At 38.6% G+C, this 20,116-nt stretch overlaps 1 protein-coding gene across 1 annotated transcript in view; it reads left to right on the top strand.

The window, feature by feature from the left end:
* The first annotated feature begins 7,654 nt into the window (after positions 1 to 7,654).
* Positions 7,655 to 20,116, top strand: part of slc24a3 (solute carrier family 24 member 3) — a 72,026-nt gene continuing 59,564 nt past the window's right edge. The window contains exon 1 of the mRNA XM_057342264.1: positions 7,655 to 8,225. Within this exon, the coding sequence (XP_057198247.1) occupies positions 8,054 to 8,225 (172 nt within the window). The 5' untranslated portion in view covers positions 7,655 to 8,053. The remainder of the gene's footprint in view (positions 8,226 to 20,116) is intronic.

Raw genomic sequence — 20,116 nt, forward strand, 5'->3', positions numbered from 1 at the left:
AGAGATCTGTATCATCAGTCCATTAACCGATCTGTCTAATGAACAGTAGCAACATAAAAGACTTGTTGCAAAGGTCACATTTGAATTTAGATATTGAAAGTAGTCTCTCAACAGTTATCGCAGTGTATTCTTTGAGGTATGCAGTCAAAAAATGTAGTAATGCGCCTCGGCAAATTGATTTGTTCTGAGTACTGGGCAGTCACCTTCTTGCAGTTGTTTTGCGGGTCTGTGTTGTATTTCCATAAAACAGGTCATATCTTTGACACTAGTAAATGACATCATCTCCAGTGCATTTCTCTTTCCTTTCTATTTCCATCTGTCCGTCCTACTTGTCTTTTCTCCAGGTGAATTATCTAATTGAAACCCGTCAAGGAGCAGATCCCCCAGCATCCTTTTTTGTCTGCTGGCATCTGTTCTTGCTAGTCCTCTGCCACCCGCTGTCTGTCCTTGACTTGACTTTAGTCGAGGGGTAATGTGTCCTTTCCTAAAATAGAGAAACCAAAGACAAGAAGACACTCTTAGAATAGGAGTCCCCAGATGAGTGTCTGTAGTTATTTGTGGTAAAGCAGAAGAAAAAGCACTTGCAGTAGTAATATGCCCCTCTCCAAATCAATAAACACTGCCGTCCTAGCTCTTGTCAAGAACAAACTTTGTTTTATCTTGTTTTTGTAAATGGTTGATAGTGAGGTTGTTTAAAACAAAATAAAATGAAGAGCATTATCATATTTTTCTCATTACCAGTGTTGTATCCACGTATATGAATTCCTTTGTATTTTGGGCATATACTGTACACTATGTGTGTGTGGTCACTGAGTTCAATGTAAAATATAGCTGCAAGCAACGATACGGGGCAAGCCCCCCAAGGTGCCGCAAGCGCAACAAAAGCAAAAACAGAACATGACATCAAAACACTCGTTGAGAAGTTAAAACAAAGACTACGTATATAAGCTCAACACACACACCACACAGGATTCGAACCCACAACTGCAGGAACTTCAAGCAGGTGGCTTAGCCTGTCGTGCCACTCTCCTGACAACGTGGTGGCTGATCAGACCTCACAGAGCTGCAAGTAGCAATATATACCAATCACTGAAGTGCAGCATAAGGAGTGAAAATGGCAGAAACGTGAAAACAGACATGTTGAGATGAACATGTGAGAACAAAACATTGACTTAACATGAAAGTTACACACAGAGTTCGAACCACCAACCTCAAAGTCTCAAGACATGGGTTTAGTTGCGCCACCCAGCTGCACACTCAAGTGCTGTCTGAAGCTATAGCAGCACAGAGCCAGAGCAGCACAGAGTGACGAGCAAAAACTGGCAGATATCGAACGTACGTGTGAAACAAATAGGTTATGAAGAGAAGGTGAGAATGAAATCAAATCCAAGACTTCACATATGAACGTTACACATCCTACACAGGGGTTCGAACCTCCAAACTCAAAGTCTCAAGGTGTGGGTTTAACGATTTGCGCTACTCAGCTACACACGCGAGTGCTGTCTGGAGCTGTAGCAGCACAGAGCAACAAGAGCAAAAACCACAGAAACGGAATGTACGTGAAACAGTGAGTTTGATAAATTGGTGAGAATAAAATCAAACTGCAGAACACATATATAAATATTACAATCGCACCACATGGGATTGAACCCACAACCTCAGATTATCAAAGCATGCAGTTCAACAAGTTGCGCCACTGAGCCACACACTCAAGTGCTGCCTGGAGCTGCTGTACCAAAGAGCTACACAAATGCAGAGCAACAAGAGCAAAAACCACAGAAATGGAACATACATGAAACTGTACAGGTTCATAAGCACAAGTGAGAATGACATAAAACTGAAGAATTCATATATAGTAAATGTTTCAGTTAGGGCTGTGCAATTAATCGAAAATTAATCTTAATCATCCATTTTGGCCTTCAACAATTACAAAAACAAAATAATCGAGGTAAAACGATTATTGTGCTGCATTCCATTTTGCAAGGATCCTCTCTTGTCATGGTTCTGCCCACCTTGTCTTGCTTTTCTTGACCTAGTGGCAGAACCATGACAGAACCTCTTGTTTTATGTGGAGAGTGACGTTTTGTCCCTGTTGGTCTTCCACTCTCCGGTGTGGCGTCTCTGTTCCCGCCCTTTCGTCTCCTCGTTATTGTTTGTTAATTAGTTCATGCCTGGCACCTGCTCCCTCTTGATTTGTCCCCTTTATAAGGTCCCTGTGTTTTCTGTCCTGTGCTGGATCATTGTTCTGTTGCGTCGAGTTTGTCTTCGTGGTGAGTTCTCGTTCTGTAGTTAGTAGGGATGTAACGATTCACTCAGCTCACGATGCGATGCGATTCACGATTCTGATCTCACGATGCGATTTATTCACGATTTACTCACGATTTATTTTTAAAAAATGAGTTGAAACAAATTAGAAATGAACAACTTCCCTTGCATTATTTCTTAAATGCTTTACGTTTCTTTGCATAATAAAATAATGTTTTATTTCAAATAACAAAAGTAAACTGCAATTTTATAACAAATTAATAATAGAAAAAGTCTCTTTAATATAAACAAACTAATACTGTCTGTGCTTTTCTTGGATTTTTTTGCATTTAAGAAATATCAGCATCCACGTTTAGGTTTGCAGTGAAAATAGCGGCCCCTGCTGTTCAAAGAATGTATTGCGATTCAGTTCAAGCCTCAACCGAATTGAATCGTCGCTCATTATAACCGATTTTCAACCGGCTCACGGTGAATCGTTACATCCCTCCCTAGTAGTTAGTTTAGTTTATTGTGGTTTTGTCAAGTGTTGTTTTTATTTTGAGTCTAGTTAGTCCCTGTCCGTGTTGCTATGTTTTGTTATGTTCCCCCACGTGGGTCTTTGTTTTGTATTTTTAGTTATTATTAAAGTCTGTCTTGTTAACCCCTTACCCGCTGTCTGCATTTGGGTCCTCTGTCCATGTATCCTTGTCTCTCACCCCGATCGTGACATCTCTTTTCTTGTGGTATAAAACCACAGCGCACAGCTTTCCTTTATAGTGGTTCAGCTGTGCTATTTCTTTACATTTATTTTTCAGTTGAATTCACAGTTTAAAATCCAAGTTAAAAAAAAAATGCTGTTTGAAAAGTTAGTGAGTAATCGTGTTAAATAATTGGGATCTCAATATTGGTCAAAATAATTGTGATTATGATTTTTGTCATAATCGAGCAGCCCTAGTTTCAGTCACACCACACGTGATTCGACCAAACAACCTCAGAGACTCGAGGCTTAGGTTTATTCCCAAATTTGGGACGGACCCCCAGTCCGAGGTGTCGATGAAGCGTACAAAATTTCGTATCGATAGATTGAAGAATGGCCGAGATACTGTACGAGATACAGCCTCAGATCCATTTTTGGGTCAACTGTGAAAAGTTTGCGACATCTTAACTTTTGAGAATCGCAATTCTGTCGGGTCACGTCTGTGCGGCTCAGTCCAAAGATCGTCTGAGCCGATTTGAATTACAATCGGTCTGAATTTCTAGGACTATTGACGAAAAACGCAATATTTTACATTTCAAGATGGCCACTACTGTAATGGGCAGAGTCTTAATGTAACACATGGAATGTGATAAGCGTGACGAGTGAATGACATGTGCTGAGCAGAATTTCTGTAGATCAATGGGTTCAAAAGTTACAGCCATTTGAAAAGTGAAATTTTGAACTGCTGGTGGTGCTATAGAGTGAGTGCTAGGGCCCCCATAGTTGGTCACATGACTATTGAGGACCACCACTACAAGTGTGCCAAATTTCATAATTTTCCTACGTACGGTTAATAGGGCTGCCATAGACTCCCATTGTGGAAGAAGAAGAATACCAACAGATACAGTAAGGGGCTATGGCCCCTAATGATGTGTGTGCTGGATGATGGAGATGTAGGTGTCTCTGTCACTCATTGTTAAAACAGGCAGAAGTTAATCACCCCAGATCTTTCACATGATGAGGAAATTGAGAACTTTATAATGGAAGATGAAGGCTGTTGAAAAGACAAGGAGGGTACTTTTTCCGAAACCAAATACTTTAATGCACTCATGCATTAAAAATAGTAATTAAACAAACCTGACAGCACTGAATGTTGTAGTGGTGTGACAAATGATGAGAGGGTTTTGATGACATTGTGTGCAGGTGGACCACTGACTGTGGATCAAAGCTATTGGATTCAAATTTAGCAAGAATGAGGATTGTTTGGGAAATATTGATAATATTGGATATGTCAAAATGAATTACTGGCTAAAGACTAAAGCTTTGTTTGTGTGTATTTGGATATCCTTTATAGTTAATTTACAAAAGGAATAGCACAGAATCCTTTAATATTTTGAATCTTCTGAGATGAGGTGAAGGGATGAATGTTCTAGATAACAGAAGGACTGAATCAACAAGAAATCACCATGGAAAGAATAATCCCCAAACCCAGAGGATTAAGCATCCACAAAGCATCACACCATATTACAGAGAGATGTTTTTAACCTCAGGTCAGCTGCCCAGAAGCTATTTTTAAGTCATGCATCATTAACATACAATCCTGAACAGTAATAATGAACTTCAAAAGGTGCAATAAATGAAGGTAAATCCTCCATGGATCATGGGTCGCTAAGAAAATGTCACGGTAGTTATCACTGCTCCTGTTCTCTTTTATGAATCACCAGTTCCTCCAGCATGGGATCAGAAGCAGGTGCTTCCTGAAACCTTCACAAACAACTTCAGAGTTTTCTTTCATCATATCAGTGGGAAGCCCCTGCCATAGAATTAAAATGTAATTTAACATGACTGTAATACAAGCATGTATTGTGAATTGTAAATACACGGATGAACTGTAACAGTTTATATCAAATCAGATGCTAAACAACATCAAAGACAAATAGAATTGACACTTTCCGGTGACATCATTGCCGGAACCGTTTGACCAACCATTCTGAAAATCATGCAAATTTCTTCATTTTCATTTATGTGGGTGGCGTCTAATTTTTTATTCGAGCCCTTTAAATCCTTTCCCTTTGGGCTTGATCAATCGTGCAGTATTGAAAACAGATGTTTATCATCCCTGTTGAGTGCACACCTTCTGTGCCACTGCTTTAGCCTGTACAGTAGGCCTATGTACTGTATGAGATCTACTGTACATGTACTGACATGTCTTATATCCTTCACTTTATAAAATTATGTATTTTAAAGATAAACTTTGATTATGCCAGCCAAAATAATCTGTTTGTTTTTATTAACTAAACTACAGTTCAATGGAGAACCATAAAATTGAATGTTTTGATTATCTAGGAGGTAGTTCAGATGAGCATCATAACGGCTGTGAAATGACACAGATGTCCATGTTACTAAACTAGTGAACTTTACATGTTAACAATCTATTGTATGATGTTCCTTGAGGGTAACAAAAATATGATTTTTCCATTTGCACAAACGTGATGACAGTTTTGGCTTCTGGCAATATTGCTTAATGCCCTTCCAAATACTTTATTAATGTATATTTAAATCTAATAAAATTGTTACACAAAAATTGTAAACCTTTTTGTTTACATTGCTTTCATGATTTCCTGTTCAATTTGTAGCTTGTGCTAAGATGCAACGTACAGTACAAATATAGCTTTTCACTACAGTTGAACTCTGCAGGTTAACCTCACTGCAAAGATGTTGCAACATGATAACAAACATCATAGACAATACACTTGTGTGGGGTATGTTAAACCACATACATAATGTGGTAGAATTTTGTCTACCCATCGCAGTGTCTATGATAACTAAGATCCATTAAAGGAAGTTTGTGTGTTGGAGGACACAAAGAATGACACAGAACATCTGCTTTTGGCTTTATGACTTCAGGCCTTTATTCCGTGGAGCTCAATTTCACGCAATATTCTTATTTTCATTTCCACTATAACTTTCTTTTTCTTGTTTCTTATTGAGATTTTTTCTCCATTCTCATTCTAGCCAATAGTTGTGTAAGGGGGCTGCTATTAACTAGTTTTTCCATTCAAGCTGGAAATTTTCAAGAGTTATTTATATGGACACTTAACTCGAAACGACCATATCTGTGAGCTGGCAACGAGATCGACCGGCGAGATTGAACAAATGCAAATTTGCATACTTTGAATCTGGTTTAGGTCATGGGGCTAAGGGCTGACACTGTGACCATGCCTCGATCAAGGGATTTTCATCAAAGATTTTGTAGTCAGGTTAACAAGAACAGATGACTTGAAAGGTATCATCCCGGTGAGTCACTCATGTCAAATCCACCTAAGGCATCTTCCACAATAACGGTCCCCATGAAACACATGCGATATTTACATAGTAATTCCACCTGCTGTATTCAGACCTTTTTAAATGCATATTAAAGAACCAACTGTGGTGATCAAAGGCAAGGGAAAAAATAGCTTTTACTGGTAAACAATTACTACACAGATGGATATGGAACATCAAGACAATATGGGACTAATAGCACATCAAAAGACAAACTGAATTACGCACAGATTCATACCAGAAAAAGAGAGAGGGAGAGAAACAGGTGAAGCACAGATCACAAGCTATAGATGAAAGGTTTGGAGAGGTGGGGGGAGTCTAAAAGGACCGGTGTGACATGGTCTGGGTAAACAGTGGATAAAGAGCGTTCACTACCTTGTTTTAATCTATCATCCTTTGTACATTTCAGGTAAAAATAACAACAATATGTTCACACTCTGCCAAACTGACTCAACCCTCTTGCAGATGCAAATAAACTGGAAAAGCTCAAAACCCCACCACACCCACTAACTCCTCATTTGGCCCATCCCATCCAATACACAGCAAAATCGCCGGTGTTAAAAAAGGTCAAATTAACTCTCATAGTGTGTATATATAATCTACACTTTGAGAGTGTGGCTGGTTGAGAACACTGTGAGTGTTAATTTGACATTTTTTAACACTGGCGATTTTACTGTGTAGGTGCAGCTGTACACAAGAGATTAAACCCAATCTGTCAATATGTGCCCGCTTCCCCAGAGTCCAGTTTAATCCAATGGGCACATCACCCACTCTTTGCTTCCCTCCATAAAAACTGCATTGTTGTCTTAGCAATGGCATTAGGCACGCAAGCCATGCAGACAGTGGGAGCAGACCCAGCTGCTGACAGTGCTGGCTAGAACAGAGCTCAGTATTTGACGAAAGCAACACGGGGGACCAGGCTACTTTTCCCCTGCAGTGTTTTATATATTTCAGAAAGGGAAAATTGGGGTGTAAATAAATGCAGACCGTAGTTGTGTGGTTTTGAGGTTTGTTAGGTTGAACCAAACTGAGTATTTAAGTCCATTATGCTAAGAAAACACCAACCAGCTGCCAGAATTATTTTGGTGCTGCTCTAGATGGACTACATATCTGACAATGTGACCTATGTGGTGCATTCTCAGTATATTCTCCACAATTTAAATGGTTTTCCCCTCACGCGCTCCCTTGCAGCATGTTATGCACATTCAGCGCATGCAATGAAACTCAGCTAACCAACCAGCATACTACCAATAGAGGGTGGCGATGAGCACACGGGTTTGTTTGCTGAAAATCACACTATAGCTCCTCCTTTGAAACCCACGAACAACTGCCCCCTCGTTCCACTCCACCCCTCTCTCTTTCTCTCTCTCAATGCGTTAACTTCATACTAACAAACCAATACAACAGCTGCGCGCTTCATCTCACTGTATGCTGCGTTCCAGTTTCTCTCTCTTTCTCACCGCATTCACTTCCTCACTTTCACCCCTCCCTCTCCGTCTCTCTCTCTCTCTCTCTCCTCCTCTACATCCTCGATCTCTCAGCAGCAGTTTGTGTCCTGTGAGGACTGGCACCAAACTGACGCATCCATCCAAGTACATACCCCTCTCCATCCATGGGGCGCGCGCAGCCTCTTTATTTCTCCACCTTACAATTTGAAGTCATATAGCGGGAATATTAACATCGAACGAGTAAACGCGGGTCGCTTTTTCACCTTTGCGCTTTAAAGTCGCCCAGCCCGTCTCAGCAGCGCGATATCTTTTCGCAGTAGTAAATCGTCGAGTTTTAGCGATGGATGGGGATGCCGTGCGCCTCTGGACTCGACCGATGCAAGTGATGCTCCAGCAGAAGAAGATCAAAGCGCGGAGGAAAAAGCGCAAGGAGTTGTTCGGGGGACAGATGTGCTTCATGGGGCTCCTGCTGCTGGCCGTGTCCGGCTTGTCGAGTTTGGCCGAGAATTCCGGTGAGTTTCTATTCAGGATTTGATAGGAATGTGTGTGCTTGTGAATGCGGAGGGGTAATGGAAAGTTTTAAAGCAGAATCAGCCACATTCCCAACTGTTTTTATGCAGAATCATTCTTGTGCTTTTATAGTGTAACTGTTACATTCTCAATCTGTTCGGACTATATAATCATCTGCCTAATAGCTTATTATTTGCCTAACCTAATGAAACATGTCTATATGATTCCTCTTTAAAGCACTTAATAGTTTGAGTGCAGTTGCTAAAAATCATGTGAGCGTCTAAAACTGTTAATAGTGAGTATACTTCCCCAAATGTTACTGCTGTAAACTTGTTAATAATACGAGTTCAATTCTCATAACTTAACTGTGTAGATCCTCCTTTAAGCTTTTAAGAGCAACATATCTTTTCACTATTTTAGAGGAGAATCATATTGACACTCTTGTAAGTGCAGTTTCATGTGCTCTCAATCCATTTTCAGAGTCATGTTAGTGTTAGCCGTGATGTTGATATAGTGCGTGTTCAGAACATCTGTGTTTAATAATAACTGGGTGATCTGTCGCAGGGCAGTTTTCCCCCAACAATGCCGACTTTGCGTTTGGATCCATAACACTGTAAGCTTGTTGTATCAATGTTCAAAAACAGAATTGCATTTAACATAATGGCCCAAAGTTAAAACAAATCTTGAAACTTAACGGAGAGCGTGTTTCCATCATGCGTTGTGACAGTTTTAGGTCTGATCTGTCAGTCACTTTCCCGTGTCATTCTATAATTAAAAAATGTTTAAATGGATGGACAAACATAGGAAGAGCTGAGAAAGCAGACAGTAGCAAGGTCCAATATGTTAAACAATCATCCCCTTATATTCTAAAGGTCAGCATTAAGCAACAGGACTTCAAGCATTAATGTGTGTTGATACAAAGTTGACAAATACTGACATAAAAGCTTTACTCTTCCTATCAGAGTTTTCTTATCAGCTGCTCTTAGATTTGTCCGCTCCCAGTACAGCTCAATCTGATTCCTCACACGCTCCATCTGGTCATTCGTATCTGTGCAACACAGTACAAAAAATGATTTTTTTATGATAATCTTACTATTATATGCATCCTTTTAAAAGCCATTAGGAATGCATGCATCTGTCATTGGTGCGCTCACAGTACACTGACAATTTATGAAACAAAACACGTTCCAATATAATGCTTTGCATGTTCATTTAAGGTCACCGTATTTGAAGTTAATCTTGTTGTATAACATAATCTTAAACCGTGGATATTTCCATTTTACAGTGTGTTATCATATTTGGAAAGCTGGTCTTGTGCATTTGCTGTGTGTAAAAGTGATGGAGAGAGGTGGAGAAAATTGCGGTGGATGTTGGAGCTTTGTTTTAAAACCCTGTGGAGGCGTCATTTAGTAGATGTGTATCTGATGTGAAGGCTGGTGTGAGGTTATCCTGCTGCTTTAGGGACCTCATTGTATCTATAGTAAGTTCTAGATAGGCATCACATGAATAATTCCAGAAATGCATTGTGACACTCGGTGACTAAATAGATTCAAAATGGCCGACAAGGCGAAAGAAATGTCCTTATGTGTCAAAGTAACTACGGCCTAGTGTGGATTTTTGTTATCTTTAATGTGGGGTGGTCAGGCATGGGGAGCGAGAGCAGCACCACTGGATGTTCTTTTACGCTCACAGACTCACGTGGCACAAAACGTTTTCCTACTCCTGGATATGCATTCATGGATGGACATAAGGAATTATGGGAAATAAAGTGTTATATTAAGGTGAAAAAGAAACTGCCCCCAACATTTTTTGCTTTTTAAAATGAAGTGATGCTCATTTAATGAGATTTCACTAAGTTTGGGATGCTGCCTTAGAGGGCACCTGCCTATGTGCCAAGCGCTCGCTAGGTTTCAGAATAGAGCTTACAGCAGGCATTGCTGTGCCGAGCGACCTGCCAGGCAGCGAGACGCTGATATAAAGTGACTGCACTGTCAGTCGCTGACTGCCCCTGATGGACAGGCTGCCTGAATCTAGCCAGTTTTCCCACAGTACTCCTGAAGCTCGGCCTCTAGGTTTCTTTCTTGTTTTTCTGAGGTTGTTTTCTATGAAGCTCTTTGTTCTTTCTTTCTTTTTTTTACATTAATTCAGTGCGCTTTCTTTTCGTCATTTCTTCCATCCCCTTATTTTCTTCTCAATCCTCTGTTTCTCAGTATCCTTATCTCTCTTTGACATCAAATATTGTTCCAGATGCTCCCAGGTATCTCCTGTTTGCGCACACTCTTATAGAAAAGATGGACAGCGGGAGAAGATGTGAACATAAGAAACATGGAGAATGTGTTAGATCTTATACACATACAGGCTATAGGATTCATTTGGACACTGCTGGAGAGTTGTGTTTTGCCTCAAATATTATAGGAGAGTCTCCTATAGCTTTACGAAATGCAGGGCACTGGATGAAACTGAAGCTCCAAGTCATTTAGTTTTCCCCAAATGTAGCCTCAATCTTTCACTTTAATTTATGCTGGTTTTCAGGGGCATATGAATCGTTTTACTATACCTAGAATTTTCTACAATCATTTTTTAAAAGATGTAGTAGCACCAATACATGTGCATTTCACAGAAAGCTTAGGTTTTTGTGACACTTTTTGGTGATATTGGTATTAAATGGTATCAAATGTTGAACATGACGTGCACCTGTGGCCACCGAGCTAGAACATGGCAGGAACTATCTGCTGTAAATCTCCTCGACAACTTTGGATAAGAATTTTGTATTCTGGATGTTAGACTTTGTATCTAATGCAAAAAAAAATGCATACATTTTAAAGGGATAGTTCACCCAAAGTGAAAATTCTGTCATGAATTACTCCCCCTCAAGTTGTTCCAAACCTATATACATTTCTTTGTTTGGTTGAACACAGAGATATTTTGAAGAATTTAGGAAAGCAAACAGTTCTGGGGCAACTTTGACTTCCATTTTAATTTTTTCTACCCTGGTAGTCAATGGTGTCTCAGAAATCTTAGTTGCTAACATTTTTCTAAATATCTTTCTTTGTTCGTACCTTCTCGGGATCGGTTCCACATTTATGGAATGATCTGCCCGCTGCTACAAGATCAGCAGATTCTGTAGCCATCTTTAAGAACCGTCTGAAAACACATCTCTTCCATCAACACCTGACTGATCAGTTCTGACTTCGATCTCTTTTCTACTCTTTCAAAAAAAAAACATAGCTCTGTATACTGTGATGGACTATATGATACCAATTTTCTTTTATTGCACTTATGCTTTTTGTTGTCCTCATGTTGTTCCAATTGCTTCCATTGTTTCCCTCATCTGTAAGTTGCTTTGGATAAAAGCGTCTGCTAAATGACTAAATGTAATGTAAATGTAATGTTTTTAACAGAATAAAGAAGTTTATACAGGTTTGGAACAAATTGAGCCTGAGTAATTCATGATAGAATTTATTTTTGGGTGAACTATCCCTTTTTGTATGGTTGACAGTGGGTGGCCAAATACTATTTTGGGCCACTGTGCTTTCTCTATATTTTGAATTGTCCCTAGACGCTTGTTGTTTTATGTGTAATTTATGTCTTTGACGTTGTTATTTTTTTATTATGCAGAATGACTAAATTGTGTAAAATAAATTTTAGTGTGATTCTGAGTGTTCTTGCGTGCCTTTACCATAACACTTCAGTTTAAAACATTACAGTACCACTCAAACCTGTTCTCATACCTGTCCCTCTTCCCTCTTCTGTTATTTCTTTGAAAAAATTTAGACATCTTCTAAGGTTTTTTTTGCAGATTCTGCTAATATGTACTTTATAAATATGCAGATTTTCAAGTAACCGTAATGCATTTCTGGTTTAGTCACGATAAATAGCTAGTTGACATTAGGCCCGAATCGACCGATTTTTGCATGGTTTCCCAAAGTAGTTACATCTTGTTGCTCCTAGAGTAACTGTCTCTCTTTCTCTGTCTCGTCCCCTTCAGACTTCCTCATTTATCATCCACGATCGGCCCACTCTTTACCAAGTCTCTATTTGCAGCAGAGCACTTCATTATTTTAGCTAGTTTTACACCACACTGGGCCACCAGCCTGACAGCAAGCTAGTCCCAGATGAATGACTTGAGACGGATCAGTGCTGTCATGTTAATTCTATACTGCACAGACAAATGGGGAGTTTGAAGTATGTGTGAAATATCAGTGAGATAACAGTGCTCTTGTTACAGATTTCTGGCCATTGAAGCCCATGTGCAGGTTATTGGATTTCTCTTTATCAAATTAGTGAATTACTTCAGTGTCAGTGTTCAGAGGGTTAACGTTCAAAACTAGATTTTTTCATAAGCGTCTAGTCTGTGATATGCCTGAACAGATACTTGACTAATTGGTGTAAAGAAAGGTTCAGAATGCAATATTATATACATAACTATGTCTTCAGAGGTGCATAAAGACCTTACATAATGAAGCGTTAGGTTTTTATTACCTTAGAATAAACTACTTCTAGCTACACAGCGGGTCCCCTTACATGAAATTCTCCATGTTGTTTCTACAGTAGCCCTAAATGGACAAACTGCTCTACAGAGCGCGTTTAGTAAATACGTTATCTCCTTCAACAAAGAAGCGAAAACGTGACAACATCTTAGTTCTTTGCCAGACACCGTAGTGCTTCGAAAGGGAGGGGTGCAGGGGCGTAGCCAGAACTTTTTTTTTTTAGAGGTGGCCAGGTAAGACCCAGTGATTTTATTAGGGTGACCAAAAAATCCTTACAGACAGAAATTCTTTAACATTACACATAGTTTGCTGGTCAAAAAGATACACAAAGAACGTAAAGTAAACAATTTATTTGCAATGCTTTCATGTGCTAACATTATTTTAAAATAATTAGCTAGCTATCATTTGCAGTAAATTAGCATTTTTTATAGAAAATAAACATTGCAGTACCCCAACTTAAACTTTCGCGAAAATGTAATTAATGAATGAAATCCAGTTAAACAAGACTGATTTTACTGACCTGATCCTTCTGCTCACGATGAACTTCCATGGTACACAGACAGTACATTACACTGTTCAGCTATAGCGCACTGTTTGCGTCAGTGCGTCAGCGTATGACATCATATTAACGCGAGAGTAATGTTCTCGCGTTACTTTCAGTGCATACGCTAAATGATCTGCGCAGCACTCGTATAAACTCCGACACACATCTCACAACAGAGGTGGCCAGTGTAGCTACGCCCCTGGAGGGTTGAGCAGTGGAGTGAGTCGTTGGTTGCAATTCGAAACCTCGCCACTATATACCGCTAAATTTCATACACTTAGACCTACACTGCAAAAACAATCCAGTAAAAAACGGATAAAGTACTGGCAGAAAATTACCAGTACATTTTCCTTTATTTTACGGACAATTCCGTTAAATGCTAAAATGTAATTTAATGCAGTGCAAAATGTAAAATACAGGTAAAACAACTGTAAAGAAAATACTATAATACAATATTAATACAGTATATTGAGTGTATAATGAAGCATTTATATAAGACATAAAAACAGAACTAAATGCAGGAGTCTCTAAATGTTCTTGTAAAAGGTAGACATTTATTTTAACTTGCTGTACGACTAGTCAACCGACGAGTAAATGACATTATTCAAAACAACAGCACCTGATCATCCTTTTTCTGAATATGTTAGACTAGTCATTGTGTCATGGACTGAATGTTTTCTGTCAGCTGTAAAAAAATACTGACTCTGTGCTTTGCGTTTGACTTGAGCTGATGAATAGAGCCAGCGAGGCTGTTGTCTAGTGCACCATCAACTACAAAAGTCCCCCTGCTTACACAGACCAGACCAACCTCCATCATGCCTTCGACGGCTAATCATTCACAATTCTGATTCAGACATCGCTCTGTGTGTTAAAGCAGAGTCTTTTTGCTAAATATACGCAGCACAGACTGTCGTTTCTGCACAATTTCTGAGATGGGTTCACGGTGAATAAAAATCATCCAGTCATTTGATCAAGTGTGAAGAGCAAATAATGGCTCATCTTTCAGAACATCACAGTTGGCAATTAAGCTCCTCGTTCAAATGCTGATAAAAAAAATCACATCAACACAGCCTGAAAGTAAAGCAAAACTCACTAAATTATGTTTTCCAGAATTAAATAGAGTCTTTGCAAGCTTGGTGATGTGACAAAAAAATAAGTTCTCTCATTTATAATGTAATAGATAAATGCCCATTTCCCATTATCCCTTAGTAGTGTATAGTTTGTTTATGGCTAGAGAGCAACAGTATGCAAGAGGTAAATATATTACTTTTTAGGAGCAACTTTATTGAGCAGTTTCATGCATTTGTGTTTCTTTGTGTTTGTCTCCTTAGGGCATCTTACCCTTAGCATGTTTACAGTCAACGTGCAACTCCATTCACAACCCATTTTACTTCTATAATGTGATGCGTTCTTGAGTGAAACAAATATTCAGCGAGGAAGGGAGAGTTTTAGGGTGGAACTTGACTATATCCGCAGGGAATTGCTTTCCAGAATGTAAACAGACCAGAATGTGAATTTGTTAACACATTGCAAAATATTTGGCTCTTGGTTAACATCAGTTGGCGTGTTGATGAAAAAAGAGATGAATGTTTTAGAGGTGTGTTTACATGTTTACATTAACATTACATTTTAACATTTCAAAGACATTTTTATTACATTTGGAAAAACATAAGACAATGAATTATTCACAATAATGCATTACGAAATTAATGTCTTGAAATCAGAATGTATTCTATAGACCAGTGGTTCTCAAACTGTGGTACGCGTACCACTAGTGGTACTTGAAGAGACCCCGGTGGTACGTGAGGTTACACGACAGAAAATTAAAAACTCTATATATTCATTTACATTGCGTGTTTTAAATACAATTTCAAATGTTTAATACACCTACATGATTGATAAATAGTACGGAATATAGGGCTGCTCGATTATGACAAAAATCATAATCACAATTATTGAGATCCCAATTATTTAACACGATTACTCACTAACTTTTCAAACAGCAAATTTTTTTTATTAAGATTAATTTTCGATTAATTGCACAGCCCTAACGGAATACATCTCAGCCTATGTGCAATTTTAAAATAGTTGCATGAATTATTGTTGTTTATTTATCATTGATAAATAAATGATGTAACTCAAACACAGAGCGGGAGCAGACAGGCGCTTGTGAGTCCCTCACTCTCTCTCTTCCGAAGAGCTGTGTGCAAATTAAGGTTCTCTTGATGTTAAAGTATACGTGTATTTATTTATCTTCTGTGTTAAATATTCTTTCCACATTGTTTGTCTTTAATATAAGTTTGTAGGCTTTCTGCAAGTCCCCACAAAGTTAATAAATCCCCCATAAGAGGCCATAAGAGTTTACAGAGCCCTGTTTACAGTGCACTACAGAAAAGTGTTTTGTGTCAACTATTACTGCTGGCTAACTTGAAAACATATAAAAAACATGTTCTTTAGTTTGAAAACAACTGGTAAATAAAGTGTTTGTATTATTAATAATACATTAAAATTAGAGGACGAGGTGTAAAGAGAAAGATTCACAGCTCTACTATTAATTTAAGTGTTTATTCATGTGATTTTCTATTAGGTGGTACTTGGAACAACTAATTTTATTAAAGGTGGTACTTGATCTGAAAAGTTTGAGAACCACTGCCATAGACCACTTCGCAAGATGTAAACGCTGGTCCAGAAGCACTTCCTGTTTCACTTTTTATTTATTCATTTTATAAATCTTACACATATAATTCAATCTTAAAGATATGTGTTTAACATTTTAATTGGTTATAAAGTTTCTGTTGGTTGTATTTTGTTCAAACATTTGTGTGGTGAAACAGGAAGTTCTTCTGGACCAGCATTAAAACCAACGTTGTTTAAGTCATCTGAATACTTATTTAGAGCACAGTTTAGCGGTAAACTGTCTATGTAATCTTTGATTAAAACATAAAAAGAAATGTACATTCCCTCTGGAAGAACTCTTCTTCTCTGATGATGTTAGTTTGGGCGTTAACTACTTCCAATCTACTACAAGATCCAATCAATTAGCTTTGGAAAAAAACAAGCCACACCCTCTGTTTTTCATTTAATATTCAGTTTCACTGAAACTGAAGTCGATTGCTATGTCCGAATCATGTGGACCTTCCACGTTTAAATTTCTTCTTGAGATCAATTAGTCATTATAACAGGAAAGAAAAATTCTCTGTACTTACTCAGTAATTAAAGAAGAATATCAGATCCCCCAATTGAATGTCCCTAATCCAGCGGCTTTATTTTAGGTTAATAGTTTATTCTGGTACAGGACATTTCAATGAGGGTGGAGGCAGCTGCAGACCTGGAGCGAATGACGAGGTGAGAAAGAGATGGTAAAGAGAGGAACAGCAAGGGGTTTTCTGTGTGCGGGCCCCTTCACATGCCTCTCCCGCAGCGGCCCTCATGTGTAGCGTAGGTCATTAATTCAGGAAGGAGGGGGCGCCCTACATACCTTTTCTAGAAACTGTATATATATCGCTTTCTCTAAATGTCCTCATTAAAGGTGTGATTTATGATGCCCCTATAGTCCACCTTCTTTACGTTTGTGCTGCAGTAAGTAGAAGATCAGCCCCTGTATTGCCTGTGTTTATAAGGTTTTTCACTTCATTCTGACTGAGTAAATCAAATGCATCGTGCAGCTCGGAAGAACACAGCAAGAACACCGAACATCTCCTAGAGAGGCTCTGCCCAGTCAGGGAATGGACGGATTGCACACAGATGTTTGGAATATTTTAGACATACAGAGATGAAAACCAGCCACGCAATGTAATGTAGCAAGGACAAGCATGTTATGAAGACACTCTGCGAACAGCGGTGACCTGCCAAAAATGTTACGCACTGAAAATAATATGTTCTCCCGTTTATTTTTCAATCATTGCAGTTTTTCTTCCAAATTGAGAGAGATTAACCCTGAGGGTGTAAGTCTGATCAAATGCTTGAGGCAGTTATCGTTTTTATCGAGTTTTTCTTGTCTCTGTTGATTGTGTATGTTATGCAGTACATTTACATTACATTTACATGTATTCATTTAGCCGACGCTTTTATTCAAAGCAACTTACAAATGAGAGAGATCATTAATTCAGGAAATAGAGAACCAATGTTGCATTTAAAATTGTTGCGGTGCAAATTATAGTGACCTTTTTAGTTGTGCACTGTCTAAAGAGTACACAATTGAACCGTCAGGGTGGTACACTTAAAGGTGCTGTGTGTAATTTTTTGGAGGATCTATTGACAGAAATGCAATATAATATACACATAACTATGTTTTCAGAGGTGTATAAAGACCTTACATAATGAAGCGTTATGTTTTTATTACCTTAGAATGAGCTATTTCTATCTACATACACTGCGGGTCCTCTTACATGGAATTCGCCATGTTGTTTCTACAGTAGCCCAAAGATGCACAATCTACTCTACAGACTGCGTTTCGCAAATCCGTTATCTCCTTTCGGCAAAGAAGCGAAAACGTGATGACATCTTAGTCCTGTGTCAGCCGCCATAGTGCTTTGAAAGGGAGGGGTGATATTTTGAAGAATGTTGGTCACCAAACAACATTGGACCTCATTAATTTCCATTGTATGGACACAAACCCATTGGCCCGGTTTTACAGACAACACTGAAAAAAATGATTATGTGCCTTAGTAGATGTTGTCGGTACACGATCCGGGATGCCTGCACGATCCGTTCTGCGCATGCGCATAATGACGTAGTAAACAACGTCACGATTTCCCTACACTATGGTATCAAGCATGCGATGAAACACTTGACGGCCAGACGGCACAACTGGCGGCATATTTTTGTAGTCTACATTGTGTTTTTCATTTAACAGTTCATGGCGGGTCTATTTTGATGTTTTAAAATGTAGCTTACGCTATGCATTACGATGTGTTTACGTGGTTGCCAATCCAAAATAATAAAGGAGTTGTTACATGAACATACACGATTTTGGTTACATGTGGAATAAAGTCTGAGTCTTGAGAGTCTGTCACTGCAAACCTTCAGTTTCCTCCATACTCCCCTTTGCGATTCATTGCTGCATGGCATTAGGCCTACTTAACTTGCTGTGTTTCGATCTGAGGTCAGTAGTATTGTCAAAGACGGTTTTTATTAAAAGCTGCTAATATTAGTTAACTTTAAATCGACTCATTTTGTATTAGTATGGGTCTATATATAGGCTAATATATCTATCTATATAATCTAAATGAGGAATAATCCCTTCAATGGTGTTTACAGAACACAATAAGGAACATATGCATTTCCGCCTAGACTATCTGCACTTACATGAAGAAAGAACTACAAACAAGTCTGGGGAAACGTTACAGAGTATTTCAACGCATAGTGTGCACACAGAAGTGACATGAGACCAGAGGTGGACAGTAGTGAAAGTCGCGGTACAAAGGTGCTCAAGCGTGGAACAGATCGTGCAGTGTCGTCGCTAAACAGAATTATCTACTACGTCATTATGCGCATGCGCGGACGGATCGTGCAGGCATCCCGGATCGTGTACCGACAGATGTTATGAAAAGAAATGATCAAAATATACTTAATAGAATTATGTTCCTGTTTTTAACAAAAAAAATTGAGTTAAAATGACGTAAAAATCTTGGGAATAAAATCTACTAATTTTGGTTGTTAAGATTTTAATTATTGTGTTTGAGTCATTTTAATTGAACAAATTATCAAGTAAATCCAATTCAATTTTATTATGTTAAACCCATTTAAATTGGTAAAATTAAGTTTACTTATTTATTTTGTATTGAGACTACATAAATAATTTTTGTAAATATAACTACCTTGGCAGTTGATCTGTGGTTCCCAGCATGCTTTGCATCTGACTGCATTAGGAGATTAATTTTCCAGATTAACTATCATTTTAAGTGTTTTTCAGTAAAAAGAAAGATTATGTGTTTTGTGTTGATTTATATTTGAGATTTAGGAGAGTTTTAGGAAGTTTGGATTTTTTAAGTGGTGATCGTTGTTCAGAAGAGCAGTGCTTGTGCCTAGGCTGAGGGAGGCACAATATTAATCATGAAGTGTATTATTTCACTTATTGAGCAGTTAAGGCCATTGCACATTGAGTCGAAAATTTGCGTCAGAAATTTCCGTACGTTAAAAATTAAATACGACCTCACGTTGTGTCAATCACATTTACACACTGCCTCCGTCATAAAAAAATTAGGACTTTTGATTTTCTGCGTTTTTCGCATCCGTAGCAAGCATTTGGAGAGGCGTTTTGACAATTCAGAGACACTGTACAAACGAGCGCCAAATACGAAAAAACATATACAAACATTTCGGACATTGCGCAAAGACCTTAACTGTGCTAATGCCAGTACAGAGCACCAGTCTCTTCTGGCTTGACCATCTATCTTGTAAAAAATAGTATATTGTAATATGAAAGTACCGTGAAGTTCGAGTTAGACACATGTTTTTGTTCAATGCAAACGTTTTTTATTTGTCTACAATAAAGGAACAATACAGGGTTTTTAGGAGGATCTATTGACAGAAATGCAATATAATATACAAAACTATTTCTTCAGAGGTGTATAAAGACCTTACGTAATGAACCATTATGTTTCTAATACCTTGGAATAAGCTATTTATATCTACATACAGAGCAGCCCTACATACATTGAATTCGCCGCCATGTTTTGTACAGCAGCCCTAAATGGACAAACAACTCTACAACGCACGTTTCCTCTTCCTCTCCGCTGCGGTATAGTGGTGAAATGGATCGCGGATGATCCTTGATCCGTACGGATCGTACTCTACGGTTCGGAACGCATGTGACCCGCGGATTAAATGCAAGTTTATTCATCATTGAGTAAGAGAG

This window comes from Triplophysa rosa, linkage group LG9, assembly GCF_024868665.1.
Source record: "Triplophysa rosa linkage group LG9, Trosa_1v2, whole genome shotgun sequence".
Classification (NCBI taxonomy): domain Eukaryota; kingdom Metazoa; phylum Chordata; class Actinopteri; order Cypriniformes; family Nemacheilidae; genus Triplophysa; species Triplophysa rosa.